Consider the following 16,095-nt stretch of genomic DNA (forward strand, 5'->3'; position numbering starts at 1 on the left):
GGATTTTCAGAACCTAGTCGGAGCAGGCTGGAGCTGCTGTTGGTCCTTTAGGCTCAGTAGAAGAGAGAGGAGGGAGGGGAAGGGAGGGGAGAGAAGAGGAAAGGGAAGGCAGCTTGGTCTAGCTCTCCAGAAACCTGATGCCTGTCTTCCTTTCCCCAGCTTGGGGGTGGGGTGGGGTGGGGAGGGCAGGTGCAGCAGCTGAGGTCACTGTGAGTTCGGGGCTGCGGTGCACCACTGGGTGCCCAAGGCTCTGAGTTCCCGCCCTGAGCGTCCTGGGGACCTCCAGGTGGCCCAGCTTTGCAAGTGAGTGCCAGTCGCCCTGCACGCCCATCCCCGCCCCACGGGCAATCTGGTCACCAGATCTGGCTGGCCTTGATCAGGTGACTGGGAGGAGGGGGGCGGGGACGCGGAAAGAAGGGCGGCGTTGCGTCTGGGCTAGCTGCAGCCGGGCAGGAGGACCCGCAGAGGACAGCATGGCCCCGGGGCCGGCGAGCGCGCGCCCCGCGCCCCCGCGGCTTCCACCACTGCTGCTGCTGCTGCTGCTGTGGCTGCCCGGGAGCCCGGCCCGCCGCGCCCCGCGCTACGACCCCGATTGGAAGTCGCTGGACGCCCGACCGCTGCCCGCCTGGTTCGACCAGGCCAAGTTCGGGATCTTCATCCACTGGGGGTTGTTCGCCGTGCCCGCCTTCGGCAGCGAGTGGTTCTGGTGAGTGCCCGGTGCGCCCCGTCCGCAGCCCGGGCGGCCTCGCCCAGCCGGCGGCCTCCTCCCGGGCACTCGCTGCTGAAGCCGGCTGCCTAGGACTCCAGGCCGACGGCCCGGGCGCCGCTTCCGCTTCCTTTCCGCGGCGGTGCCGGGCGAGCGCGCGGGGAGGCGACGCCCACGGGGTTCCTGCTGGTTGTTTAAGGTGCCGTGTCCCTCCGTGCCCGCCTGGGGCCTCACTGACTCCTTCCACGGACGCCGGGGTTCCCCGGGGCTCCCCCATTCTCGCCACCCTCCCGCCCCCCCGCAACGCCCAGCAGGAGCCAAGGAGTGGGGTCTTTAGGTTTAAAATGTTGCCATGTGTGTGGCCCCAGGGTTCTACTTTAGTTACTAATGTTTGCAACCCCTGGGAGTTGAGTGGAAGGCCTGGGTCCTGAGGGAGCACTTTGGCACAAGGCCCCCTCTCTGCTTGTGCTAAGGACACAGCTCCCTCCACTTGCAGCTCTCTGGTAGTTGGGTTGGAGCTAAGTCTCAAGAGACTTTCCCGGTCCCCCTGCTGGCTTCAAACTTTATCCTCTCATCTCAGCCTCTTGAGTAGTTAGGATTACTGACATCTGTCTTCGGAACTTAAAAAAAAAAAAAAAAGAAAAGAGCATGGTACCCTAAACAAACAAACACCAAAAGAACAAACAAACCTTCCTCTGGTTAGTAGATTACTATATATATGAAAGGTAAAGCCATGCAAGTGCATTTGGTTTTACTTCAAGATCAAAGTAAAAATCTGCTTGTGATCCCTTGAACATTCCATGGTGCTTTTCCTGATTAATTGCTCCAAGTAATGAGATAAAGTGTTAGTACATAAATATATAGATAGATGTGTGTGTGTCTGTTCAACAGGACAGGTTTTTGTTTTTTTTTTTTTTTTTTTTTTGCAGTTCAATTTAAGAACGTAAAAAAGCGAGGCAGACGTGGCTTATGTCTTATCATTCAGGAGACTCAGAGGATCAGGGGGTCAAGGCCAGCTTGTGTAAGACTCTGTCTCAAACAAACATAAACAAACAAGTAAATAAAAGTTGGTGGAGACCCTGCCTCAAATCAATACATACATGCCTACGTACACACACATGACCATGTATGTCACAGGCTGGGAGTAGATTCAGTGATAGAGTCTAGGCATGAAGGAGATCCTGGGTTCAGTCCCTGCCAATAGGATGTACCACACAAATAAAAACTCCCACATAAAACCAGGAAAATAGAGGGGCTTCATTGATCGGTTGCATTTTCATTGTGAGGTTTCAGAAACCCAACTGAAAGACATTTAGAGGGAGTCGGTCAGCACACTGATGAAAGTGAGGACATAATCATTTTCCGTGGACTTGGCCCCTGTGGTCACATGATGGTAGCCAGCCATCATAAACCCATATAGCCTTCAGCCTTGCCCCATTGGAGAGGCAGCTTCTCCCTGTATCAGGAAGCAAACCATTCTCAGTTTGCACCTTGCCTTCTCCTCCTCACCCTCAGGCCTGGCTGGGTTGTACAGTCATTGTTGTCGCTACCATGAATGCTGGCACACTAGGCATGTGGCTTTGGACCAGGAACCTGACTTTGGAACTGCATCTGATGTTCTTCAGCAAAGTCTCACCAACCAGGAGAGGCTCCTGGTCACTTGGGGAATGTAGGGCTTGCTATGGAAATAGTCTTGGGCCAGAGATGGGGCTGGCATGTAGTTCACAAGGACAGATGCTGCTAGTTAGATCTACAGTGTTTTATTCTCCTTTCTACCTTGCCCCTTGTAGCTTGAACTCAAGACCTTGAGTTTTCTTGGCTTTTTTGCTCATGGCTGGTATTCTATCACTTGAGTCATACCTCTGGACCTGCTTAATGCTGGTTATTTTGGACGTTAGTAGATAGACCTTTTGTGTTTGTGTACGGGGGTAGGTAATGGTCAGGGATGGCTTCAAATTGCAATCCTCCAGATCTCCTGAATGGCTAGGATTACAAATGTGAGCTACAGTGCCAGGCACAGATGTTGTTTTTCTTAAGCTACCATAGTGAAGCTGTTAAGGCTGAATATACAATTTCCCAGAAAGAGTTTGTGTCACCAGTAAGTTTAAATTTGACTCAATATATAAAATAACATTATCTTCATAATTTTACTGTTGCTACCCTTTTTTCATCACTCTCTCCCCCACCACTTTCCCTCAATCATGGCTTTCCAGCAATGAATACAATAGGCATATATTATTTATGTTTTAGGCATTTTATCTTTGCTTTAGAAACGTTTGTCACTCTGGTTATAAAGTCATTTAATATGTAAAAACAGGTGTTAAAGGTGATTTAAAGATTGAGGGATGAGAATGAGGGGCTGGGTTGTCTCTTGAACTCTTGTTTCTGAGCTGAGAAGATTTCATGGTGGGATGGGCACTGGTGGAAAATGGGGGAGATGTGGCCTGTGACAGGGGCAGACATTGGAGGGAGCTCAGGGTCATAATTCACATGTGTGTTTATGCAGTTCCTGTGTATATTACTCTTCTCCCGTAGGTGGTACTGGCAAAAGGAAAAGCGACCACAATTTGTAGACTTTATGAATAATAATTATCCTCCTGGTTTTAACTATGAAGACTTTGGACCACAGTTTACAGCGCAGTTTTTTGATGCCAATCAGTGGGCAGAAATTCTTCAGGCTTCTGGGGCCAAATACGTTGTCTTAACTTCTAAGCATCATGAAGGTAAGTCGAGAGGTACCGTGGCTAGGAAATGTGACATTGTTCTTTGAGAAGAAACGAGGTCATCCTTGTAAAATCAGTTTTCCCTTAGTAATAAGCATAAGTGGAGACTGACATCTGCTTATAGTCTCTCATGCTGTACAACAATTGGGGACAATTAAGGATAGTGACAGGTCCTTCCCTCCCAGGGACAAAACACTTGACAGCCCCATTTATCCTATGCACATATAACATTATATCCAGGATTTACTCAAAACTCTGCAATGGGATAGGTGTTGCAGGTCAAAATTTATAAGCAGGGTCTGGCTGCCCATGCATGCCTCACACCTGAAATCCCCACCTATTCCAGAGGTTAGGATCTGGAAAGCCAATCTAAGGAAAGAAAGTCTATGAGACTTATCTCCAGTCACCCAGCAAAATGCCAGAAATGGAGCTGTGGTTTAAATGGTTGAGTGCTAACAATGAGTGAAAAAGTATAAGGAACAGCACTAAGTTCAAGTCCCAATACTGGCACATACACAAAATAATTTACATGTGGGGTTTGCAATTCCTTCCTGTCCCTTTCCTGCAATATGCTCCACGAACATCCTGGGATTACATTGGTCTGGCCTTGAGTCATTATGGCTTTGTCGTCAATTTAGATGGACAAATGGTACAATGGTAAGAAAGAAGCTATTGGTAAAAGGAAGACAGATTACCTGGAGGGAAAGTAGTGAGGGGATTGTGATGTCCAAAGATGAGAGGGGGCACGGTGACCACTTCAGCAGGACAGGTTCTATCCATTTCCCTTAGTGTTTGTAAGACTAGGGAAGTGTGGACAAATAGTTACGTCTCAGAAGGTTGTTCTTTAGACAACCTTCACTGGCTTGATGTAAAAATTTTTTTTTTTCCTTTCTATTCATTTATTTCTTGTGCTGGTACTGGGGTTTGGACTCAGGGCCTGAATCTCCTGTTTAGTACTCTGCTATTTCAGTTACAGCTCTACTTTTGGGTTTTGCTGATTATTTGGAGATAAGAGTCTCATAGACTTTTCTGTCCTGGCTGGCTTCAACGCGCAATCCTTACTTCTCAGCCTCCTGAGTAGTTGGGATTACAGACGTGAGCCACCAGCACTTGGCTTTGATTCATTTTTTTTTCTGGGAGTAGAAAATCAAAACCAAACATGTGGAATATTAGAATATTTTTTTCCCTTTGGCCACAGTCTAGTAGTGTCCTGCGGAGACAGAGTTTTATGAGTTGTTTTTCTTATTTCCTAATGTCTAAGAGCTTGCCTTAGTTATGTGGCACCAAGGGAGTTCATTCAAAACAAAACAAAACAAGACACAACACCAACATACTCTGAGAGACAGATGAAGTGGCTCTCATTTGCACATGTTCAAGGACCATGTTGTTAAGATTCCCCTGTGGAAAATGCATGGCCAGTCTTAGGAGGAGGAGACTGGGAAACACCGTGGTTCTTCCTGTTGATACGGAAATCAAGACTCATGTGCTTAAAACACCAGCTGGCACTGGTTTTGTTGAAGTTTTGAGTCAGACATTGAATATTGACCTGTGTCACACTTACCATGAACATCTTCAGAATAAGTGAAAACTCATAGTGAGCTTAAAGAGTGAGACAATCTTAGACTTGTCCTAGTTTATAAGAGTTAAGGTGAGTCACCAAAGGTGCCTTCTCAATGTCTCTTCTCAAAGATTCTTTCCAACTTTAGAAGAGAAACATGTCCTTTGAAGATGTCCCTAACTAAAACTTGAGGCTTTTATACTATTTCTTAAAGGTTCCAGTTTATCTCTTCAACACATTTTTTTACATGAAAACAGCGATCTAGATGTACATTCCTCCTGATTTATTTCAACAGGAAATAAGTGCTGTGTAATGATATTTGTTTTCTTTATGACTTAGGTAATTCTTAGGTTTTTCACTTAGGGGCAATTTAAGGAGCAAGGTCCAAGTCAAAACTTTAGACTGGTGTAGGTAAAGTACAGAATTAGTGGGAAATAATGTCCTGTTGCATGTGTCCTCTCCATCACCTCCATCTACCTCTTAATGATAGGGACTTACTGTATGTAGCAAATATATTGTAATGAAACACAATCCTCAAGCAAGCAGTGTACCTGGATTGCTGAGCAGGAATACCACTCAGCACCTTCACTATCAATAGTGGTGACCTCTGCTTAGCTGGAATGTTAACCTGTTCCTCTCTTAGCTGTGCTATCATTGACTCCTTATTTTGTGTTAGACTCTGTGTTGGCAGTTGTGTTGTACTCCTAAACTCACATGTTGAATTGGAACCTTTTCGTATAACTACCTGAAGATAGCAAAAATAAATAATAGGCAAATAAAGAGCAGAAGATAGACCATTACGGAAATCATGAAGCACTTTTTTGGAGAAGCAGTAATCTGAATATCCTATCTAATTTGTTCTGACTTATTTGTGGGTCAAAATGGACCAAAGTAAAGTCTATGCTGCCTTACGAGGATTTTAAATCTTCTTCCTTAGGTTTTACCCTTTGGGGTTCAAAGTATTCCTGGAACTGGAATGCCGTGGATGTGGGGCTGAAGAGGGATGTTGTCAGAGAACTTGAGATGGCCATTAGGAACAGAACTGACTTGCGCTTCGGACTCTACTATTCACTTTTTGAGTGGTTTCATCCATTCTTCCTTCAGGACCAATCCACTTCCTTCTATCAGCGACAGTTTCCACTTTCTAAGGCATTGCCCGAGCTCTATGAGTTAGTGAACAGGTATCGGCCAGATGTTCTGTGGGCAGATGGTGACGGAGGAGCACCGGATAAGTACTGGGACAGCACAGGCTTCCTGGCCTGGCTGTATAATGAAAGGTCTGTATGTCATGGCTACCTCACATGGAGCATTGTAACTCTCAGGCTTCTTGAAATAGTCCCTTTTAGACTTATTCCTAATATGAGGTGGGGGAAGGGAATCATTGCAAACAGTGCCTATTAATTGTAGCAATATTTTCTCCAAACACTGCAGGAGTAAAATTCAAAACTTGTCTGATTTTGAAATCAAGGTTAAATAAACCCAGAGACCAATAACACGAGATCTCCGGGTGCCAGTGGCTCATGCCTATAATCCTAGCTATTCAGGAGGTTGAGATATGAAGGCTGTGGTTCAAAGCCAGCCTGGGCACAGAAGTCCAGGAGACTCTTATTTCTAATTCACTACCAAAAAGACAGGAATGGGGCAGTATGTCAGATGGTAGAGCACCAGCCTTGAGCTCGGGGTCTCAAGCCCCAGGACTCACACACACACATACAGAGGATCAAAGACTTTTGAAGCATACATTTTAGCTGGGGGTAGTATCCCATGGTTATTATCTTAGCTGTGAGGGAGGATGTGATGGATGCACTGTTGTTCAAGACCAGCCTGAGTAAAAATTTTTCAGGACCACCTCAACCAGCCAAAGGTTGGGCACAGTAATATGTGCCATTCACCCCAGACATGAGGGAAGCATGGAGATCATAGTCCACGCCCAGGCAGACACAAAATGCGGGACTCTTTCAGAAAAAGAACTAAAGCAAAATGACTAGATATGTGGCTCAAGTGGTACAGTGCTTAGCAAGCATAAGGACCTGAGTTCAAACCTCAGGATCCTTAAAAAGAAAAAGTATTCATTTCAAAGGTCCTATTTTCATCTCTCACTGGGACCTTTTAAGACCCAGACACCAGTGACACTATTTGTCCTTCTGTTCTTTTGATTGATTCTTTTTATTTCCTTATCTTCCTGCAGTCCTGGTCACCCTGTTGTTGTTGGTCTGTCTCCTCTTTTCCTTCACTATCAAGGTCTTACCTCTCTTCTTTCCTAGAATGTTCAAGGCTGCCTAAAAGAGCATGGAGCTCTGAGGAGGTCTTCTGTGAGCTTGCTAAAGTAGAAGGTGCTTGGTACTTTGCTATGAAAACAGGCAGTCTTAAATGAGCTTCCTGGATTCCTAAAGGGCCCAACAAAAATGTTCTGAAGAAGTCTTGAAATTACCCAAAGCAGCAGTGATTCCAGGACTTCCTTCCAAGGCGATGACCCATCAGTTTCAGTTTGGTGAATCAAAACTGTTCACTGTAAGTGGAACAGATACCTCTACATGAAATACCAAGGATGCTAAGGAATATTGTGGGGAACTGTGGAGTGAGTAAAGAACACGCAGAACGTATACACAATGCATATTCAGCCATAACAAAGAATGGAATTATGTTGTTCCAGGGAAATGGTTAAAACTCTAGATCATCGTGTTGAGCGAGGGAAACCAAACTCAGAAAGACCAATATCACCTGCTAGGGGTGGGGGTGGGGAAGGAGAGCGTGATGTAGGAAAAATGATGCTCTATCGTTTGAGCCACACCTCCAGTTCTTTTTGCTTTAGGTTACTTTTTCAGATAGGATCTAGTCTTGGACTGTAATCTTTCTATTATGATTCTCCTATAGCTGGTATTATAGGCATGTGTCACATGGCACTGCCTTATTTATCTTTTTTTAATTAGGCACAATTATAAAAGGGCTGGTATGTATATGAACATTCCATAAACATGTGCAATATCTACGTACTGTACATATGTATTATATTATGTAATAACGTCACGGATATAAAAATGTGTGTATATATGTGTCTATATGTTTCACATTACATGTGAAATCAATGGAGAGAATAATAATTGAGTGGGCTGCCACTCACAATGTCAGAGGTGGAACTTCAAGTAATCACATAATACCCTTCCTTGGATGTGCGGGGCATGGGCTGAGGATTTCATATCAGCTGTGTGTGTGGTTGAGGGAATTCATTATGGAGAGCAGTTAGGGAACAGGCTGTAGTTCTGTGCGTGAGGACCCCAGTTATCCCAACTCTGAACCCTGAGCTTTCCACTCTGATGCTATGGTCATTTTTAGGAGTGAATTTCAGACAGACCTGTTCACAAGTGGTACTTCCTTTTGTACTAGAAACCACTGTGTTGTTAAAGTGTATTTTTCCTTTAGCCCAGTTCGGGATACGGTGATCACCAATGACCGCTGGGGAGCGGGCTGCATCTGCAAACATGGCGGCTACTACACCTGCAGTGATCGATACAACCCAGGACACCTTCTGCCACACAAGTGGGAAAACTGCATGACGATAGACAAGTTGTCCTGGGGCTACAGAAAGGAAGCTTGGATTGGAGACTATCTTACAATTGAAGAGTTGGTGAAGGTACAGTACAATGTCTGGTGGCTATGGAGTTGTTTTTGTTTTGTTTTCAGTAGAGTCTCACTATGTAACCTAGGTTAGTCACAAATTCATGATTCTTCTTCCTCAGCCACCTGAAAAAATTGTTGGGATCAAAGGCCTGTACCATTCTGTCTGGCTCTTTGACTGGAGTATTGAAATTCTCTCCCCCCCCTCCCTCCCTCTCTCTCTCCTTCTCTCCTTCCCCACCCAATGCCAAGCTCACAGTATTTTTTTTTTTGTCAGTCCTGGGGCTTGAACTCAGGGCCTGAGTGCAGTCTTTGGGCTTTCTCAAGGCTAGAGCTCTACCACTTGAGCCACAGTGCCATTTCCAGCTTTTCCTATGTATCTAGTACTAAGGAATGGAACCTGGGTTTTTGTGCATGCTAGGTAAGCACTCTACCACTAGGCCACACTCCTGGCCCCTCATGATATTCTTAATGTGAAAATGTATGAGAATTATTCTTATAGTTTGGGTACTTTGATGACATGCAAACATAAGATTATTAGCTAATCTATGCCTAGTCTTCTAGATAGTGACCATATACACTTAAAAATGCATTATGAGCTGGGTATCAGTGGCTCATATCTATAATCCTAGCTACTTAGGAGGTCAAGATCTGAAGATCACAGTTAAAAGCTAGCCTGGACAGGAAAGCCTAGCTCTAATAAATTACCAAAAAAGCTGAAAGTAGAGCTGTGGCTTGGGTGGTACAGTGCTAGCCTTAAGCAAGAGAGCTCAGGAAAAGTGCCTAGACTCTGAGTTCCAGACCCCGATTTGTACTAAGAAAAAAAAGAAAAGTAAAATAAGGCAAATTTTATTCTTAACTTTATCTATTTATTTTTTAAAATTTATGCTTAATTTTATTTTTAATTCTTAATTTTATTAATTCTATTTTATTCTTAATTTATTTATTTTTAAGCAACTAGTGGAAACGGTTGCTTGTGGAGGAAATCTTTTGATGAACATTGGCCCCACTTCGGGTGGCAGCATTTCCGTCATTTTTGAGGAGAGACTGAGGCAAATGGGGAGTTGGCTGAAAGTCAATGGGAAAGCCATTTATGAAACCAATCCTTGGCGAGCTCAGAACGACACTGTCAACCCAGATGTGTGGTGAGTCTTTCTGGTTATCAATTATTTGCTAGAGCAAGGCACTTAAGATTTCTCAGAGACAGAAACAGAAAAGGAGAAGGGAGAAATCAGAAGAATACTATTTATAGAAAACACATTATAACTTAGTGAGATACAAAGAGAAGGAAGGAGAAGACTTGGCATGTTTTAAAATGTAATGCCTATCAATTTCTGCCTGGAGGCAGCAGTGTACAAATTTCAATTAAGAGTAGTGAGCTTTAAAAAAATAAAATTATAAGCCATTCTAATAAGTGAAAAATGATTAAATGATTAGTGAATCTAAGACAGACTACTGTTTAGTCAGTTTGGTAAATTGTAACTTTAAGATAAGACATACCATCAAATTCTCCAGAAAAAAAATGAGAGTAAATAGATTAAAATCAGCCCACGCAGAGAGGATCATGGGTACATGGCTGGATATGAAGTAAAAGGATATCTGTCTTGCCTCGATGCTTGATAGTTGTACTAGTAGAATTTGTGTCATGATTAATAAGCAACAGAAAAGATAGCTTGTCCCCCATAATCATTATGGAAATAAATGCAAATAAAATTATGAGGTAGCACCTTACATCTATTAGCTGGTTACTACTTTTTTTTTTTAAGAAAATAATACATGGTAGTCGAGATATAGAAGAGATTGGAATCCTTGTGCTTTGTTAGAGGGAATGTAAAGTGAAATAGCTGCTTGGGAAACACTGTAGTCGTTCCTTAAAGAAAAAAGAGAGGGAAAGCCAGGCTCTAGGGGCTCATGCCTGTCATCCTAGCTACTCAGGAGGCTGAGATAAGAAGATCATGCTTCAAAATCAGCTGGGGCAACAGATCTAAGAAACTCATTTCCAATTAACCAGCAAAAAAAAAAAAAAAGTGAGAAAGCTGGGAGTAGAGATGTGACACAAGTAGTATAACGCCAGCTTCAGTGAAAAAGCCAAGTGAAAGCATAAGCCCAGTAATGTGTGCATGTGCTTGCACACACTCATAAATAATCAACTACTTTTTCCCACCTTATCAATGAATTACTGAGTGTGTCTTGCAGGAGGATAAATTAGCTCATCCTTGGCTTTAAGACCAATCCTGTTTTCTGGACCCCAAATCATTCCATGCAAGGGTTCTCCTTTTTTTGGGTCCTCATGTTCAGTTCATTTTTTTTTTTTTAGTAGCTCCTTTCCTAGTCAGTATTGCCTTTCTTTTCCCTTCCCCTGCGTACTTGCTTGATTTTCCCTCCTTCTTCCCCTCCTGTGTGTGTTTGCTAGTACTGAGGCTTGAACTCAGGGACTGGGTGCTATCTCTTAGCTTTTTTGCTCAAGGCTGGCACTCTTTTAATACTTGGCACACATTTGTAGTTTTGACTGTTTTCTGATTAATTGGAGACAAAGAATATTTCCTGCCCAAGCTGGCTTCAAAATGTGATCTTCAGCTCTCAGCCTCCTGAGTGAGTAGGATTATTGGCATGAGCCATTGGCACCCAGCATCCAAAATTCTTTTTTTTAATACTGGAGGAGTGAAGCAGGAAGGTGTTGTTTTTTTTTAACACTACCAGGAAGTGGTAGATATTTACATCCTAAGGATAATTCTGTAAGACAATTCATGCCTGACCCAAAGATAAGAAACATAGTCTGGGGCCGGGAGTTTGGCCTAGTGGTAGAGTGCCTGCCTAGCATGTACGAAGACCCGGGTTCAATTCCTTGGTACCATATACATAGAAAAAAGCCGGAAGTGGTGCTGAGGCTCAAGTGGTAGAGCATCGAGAAAGTCCAAGGACAGTGCTCAGGCCCTGAGCTCAAGCCCAGGACTGGCATAAAAAAAAAGAAAAAAAGAAACATAATCTGTTACTTGTCATAATGTTTTTTGACATGGGAGTCATCTTTTTTTTTTTTTTTTTTTTGCCAGTGCTCAGGGCCTGAGCACTGTCCTTGGACTTTCTCAAGGCTAGAGCTGAGACTCAGCATCATTTCCAGCTTTTTTCTATGTATGTGGTACCAAGGAATGGAACCTGGGTCTTCGTGCATGCTAGGCAAGCACTCTACCACTAGGCCAAACTCCTGGCCCCGTCATAATGCTTTTTCTTTTAAATTCTAACCAGGTACACATCGAAACCTAAGGAAAAGTTAGTCTATGCCCTGTTCCTTAAATGGCCCATCTCGGGACAGCTGTTTCTTGGCCAACCCAAACCTAGTAAGGGGGAAACAGAGGTAAGAGGAAATGTATGGTTAATATTCTTTAAATTTTTGACTAACCTAGTATGGTAAGAACAACTTCTCCTCTTATACATAAGTATAACTTTAAAATGAGTTTTAAAGTTGACAAATATTTGGCAAAAACATAAATTTTTTCTAAGAAAACTAAGCTTATAGCCACATAGTTTGGCCTATAAGCTTATAATCCTAGCTGAGATTGTGAGGATTACAATGCAATGCCAGGTCAGGCAAAAACTTTGTAAGACTCCATCTCAACCAATAATATTATTTTTTCTTTAAAGCTGGCTATAGTGCTACGTATCCATCACCTAGACAAGACTTCAGGTGCTTTGCTGTACTGGAAGCATAAAAAGGACTGGATACATGGCTCAGGTGTTAGAACACTTGCCTAGTAATCTCGAGGCCCTAAATTAAAAACCTAACTCTGCAAAAACAAAACAAAACCCCTCAATTTATAAGCTGCACTATGCCCATGTATGTAATAGTATCCTTCATAGTTCTTTTGAGTTTTTCAAGTTCACGTGAATGGGTTGTTTTTTGTTTTTTTTTTTTTAAACCCAAAAAACTAGAATTTATGTGTTTCCCCTGATTATTCCCCAGATCACATGTGAATAAAATTAAGATGACAGGATGCTGTTCTAATCAAGATGGTGGCTGTCATTAGTTCATCTAAATATATTTTATGGCCTACTCTTTAAGGAGTTGAGGACTCATTTGGAAGTACGTTGTTCAAAGGGCTTTCCTATGCCCTTTTACATTTAATTTCCAATACCTATCAGGCTGAAAGAAGACAATTTGAGTTAAAATTGAAAAATAGCTTTAAGAAGTGCTAGTAAGCTCCTGCCTATAACTAGCTACTGAGGCTGAGATCTGGATGATCAAGGTTCAGAGCCAGCTAGGGCAGAAAAGTTCACTAAACTCCATCTCTAAAATGTTCGAATTGGCTTGAGCTATTTAGGTGTTCCATAGAAACAGGATACCAACTGGAAAGGAACAGGCAAGAAAAGGTTACTTCTGCAGAAGGGTGTACCCACCAAGAATCTGACAAACAAGCACACAGAACAGGCTCGCTGCTCCCTTTTTATCCCTAACCCAGCTGGCCCTGCCCCTCTGCTTGCATTGGTTCACAATCTGCAACAGAATGTGGCTTCATTAAGAGGATGTAACTAAACTTCCAGGAGAGTCTAATAAAATGTCCTAATTAATATACAGCAGGGAAGGATGTAGCTAAAATGTAATTAACAAGGGCCAAGGTACCATGGCCAAAGCAGGAACTCTTCAGGAAAACATTTCTCACAATGTAGACAGAAAGGAAGCAATTTCAAAACATTTCTCACAATGTTGACAGAAAGGAAGTAATTTCCTTTGATAGAAAAGAGATTTTCTCATGCAAATAACTAACACAAAGCAGGGCTAGAGCTTTGACTCCAGTGGTTGAACCCCAGCTGAGCAAGTGCAAGGCTCTGAACTAATCCCTAGTACTGCCAAAACTGCAATGGAAAACTGATACAACACTCACCTTTATTCTCTTTGGATAAAAATACTGCCAAAGTGTATAGATTTTTAAATTTAATTTTATTGATCCACCTAGTAGGTGGATGACTCAGAATAGCTATAGAATATGTAAAAAACTACTTTCTTGAATTCATCAAGTATAAAACAATTCTCGTAATTGTTGATTTGATTTAAATCCTTATGTATTTCTGGAGGTTGTTGGAAAATGTGGAGAGGATTGGGGGCTGGCCTGGGTTAGGGAGTCTTTTTTTCAAACATTTCATGTGAGAACTGGGCAAGCAGAGTGGGGCAGATTATTTTGGTCATTTTCTGTCCCTGTTCTGACACTTCAGTCAATTGTTATGATCCCCCAATATCTGCACATTTTTATTTCCCTCTTGAGAGTAACCGGGAGGTGGGGCTGGGAGGGTGGGGCAAGACAGAAGCATGTATTCAATAGGGCTGTGAATACCATTTACTCAAATAGCAGGTAGGCTGCTAAAGGTAAATCTTTGTATTGTGTGCATACATGTTTTAGAAATACCAATTGTTCCTTCCCCATAGAATGTACAAGTCAAAGTGATATATTATAAAACGGATTTATGTTTTTTATTTCAGGTAAATCTACTGGGCTATGAAAAACCACTTAACTGGACTTTGGCTAAGCCAAGTGGCATTATGGTAGAGTTGCCACAGCTAAGCTTTGACCAGATACCCTGTGAATGGGGCTGGGCCCTAGCTCTGACTAATATAAGCTAACGTGCACCACAAGCCCATGCTACCTCGAGCTCCAAGGACATCAAGTGTTTACTGTGACAGTACATGGGGAAAGCAGATGTACTGTTGACTAAGGAAAGCCAAGTAATTAGGCAATGTAGCCCTCTTTTTTAAAATTTCTCCCTATATTCTTCACTAACATGACACATGGTACCATTTTAGCTTTCCTTTGCATTTTCTCATAAAGTCTCTCAACACTGAATTTGTTTCTATGTGTAAATCAGTGTGGAAATTGGTTTGGGAGCAAGTAGGAATTGGTGATGCTAAGGACTGAATTGTTCACACTCTCCTCCATTCATGTGTAGGGTACAGTCTCTCTAATGGGACTATATCTGGAAACAGAACCTTTAAAGAAGTTATTGAGGTTGTATATGAAGGGATCATGTCAAATTAAAAAGCTTCTGCAAAGCAAAAGAGACGTTTACCATATCCATAGACAACTTATGAAATTGGAGAAAAATCTTTGCCAGCTATTTTTTATTGGCTAAAGGATTAATAACCAGAATGTATGAAGGGACCCAAGTATGAAACACCCCAAAACAAACAAGCCAATTAATGATTGGGCAAATGGATTCAAGTTTTCCAAACAAGAAGTACACATGGCCAATAAATAGATGATGATGAGCTGAGCATCAGTGCAATCCTTGCTACTAAGGAAACCAAGATCTGAGGCTCGTGGTTCAAAATCAGCCTGGGCGAGAAGGTCTATGTGGCTCTCATCTCCAATTAACCAGCAAAAAATCTGGAAGTGAAGCGGTGGTTCAAGTGGTACATTGCTAGACTTGAGTGATAAAAGTAAGTCACAGTACTCAGGCCCAAAGTTCAAGTCTTCTCCCCGCCCCCGCCCCCATAGATGCAGATATATTCAAATCAAAAGGACACAGATTCCATTTTACCCCAAGCATAGTAGCTAATACCAAGAAAACAGCAATCAACGCTGGCAGGAGGGGTGGGGGAGGAACTTGTTGTTGGTAGGAGTGTGAAGTACAGACACTATGGAAGCCAGTATGGAGGTTCCTCAGCACGCTGAAGACAGAACTACCAAAGGCTCTGTGACAGTACTTCTGGGCTCAGAGCTGAGGGAATGGAAATGGTCCTTCTGTGGACACTGCACACGCATGCTTACAGCAGCGCTATCAGCAGTCACAACTATGGAACCAGTCTCAGTGCTCATCAGCACACCTGCAATCCCCGCCACTTAGGGGGTGGGCAAGGATTGTGGGGAGGACATCTGTCTAGTAAAGAAAATTGGGAGACCTGATCACAAAATATAATCTGGGCATGGGCACACATCTGTAATACCAGCTACGTAGAAAGTATAGGTAGGAGGGCAGTGGTTACTAGTCCCTGGCAAAATGTGATGCTCTTACCTGAAAAAAGAAATCAAATAATAAAAGCTAGGAAACATGGCTCAAATGATAAAGCCCTGATTTCAATCCCGTTTTGTCGTCACCCTTGCCCCTTCCCAAATGAACTGTGTAACTTGCTGGCAAGGAAGGGAGGGGAACCTGGAGGAGAGCCAAGGAATGGGTGAAGATTATGAGAAAAAGAAATGTACTCAGCCAGGCACTAATGGCTCACAGTTATAATCTAGCTATTCAGAAAGCTGACATATGAGGATCATGGTTCAAAACTAGGATAGGCAGGAAAGTCTGTGAGACTCTTACCTCCATTAACCACCAGAAAACTGGAAGTGATGCTGTGGCTCAAGAGGTAGAGTGGGGCCAGGAGTTTGGCCTAGTGGTAAGAGTGCTTGCCTAGCATACACGAAGACTCAGATTCAATTCCTTTGTGCCATATACCTTAAAAAAATAAGCTAGAAGTGGTGCTGTGGCTCAAGTGGTAGAATAGTAGCCTTGAGAAA

General features: G+C 43.0%; 1 protein-coding gene across 1 annotated transcript; it reads left to right on the plus strand.

Moving 5' to 3' along the window:
- Nucleotides 1-429: 429 nt before the first annotated feature.
- Nucleotides 430-14,855, plus strand: Fuca2 (alpha-L-fucosidase 2). Its single transcript, XM_090338014.1, has 7 exons — nt 430-706; nt 3,242-3,429; nt 5,925-6,264; nt 8,408-8,618; nt 9,557-9,747; nt 11,846-11,954; nt 14,073-14,855. The coding sequence occupies exons 1-7, from the start codon at nt 474-476 to the stop codon at nt 14,211-14,213; spliced, it is 1,413 nt and encodes a 470-aa protein (XP_090194140.1). The 5' UTR covers nt 430-473; the 3' UTR covers nt 14,214-14,855.
- The last annotated feature ends 1,240 nt before the right edge of the window (nt 14,856-16,095 follow it).

This window comes from Megascapheus bottae, chromosome 8, assembly GCF_031878675.1.
Source record: "Megascapheus bottae isolate mThoBot1 chromosome 8, mThoBot2.hap1, whole genome shotgun sequence".
NCBI classification, from domain to species: domain Eukaryota; kingdom Metazoa; phylum Chordata; class Mammalia; order Rodentia; family Geomyidae; genus Megascapheus; species Megascapheus bottae.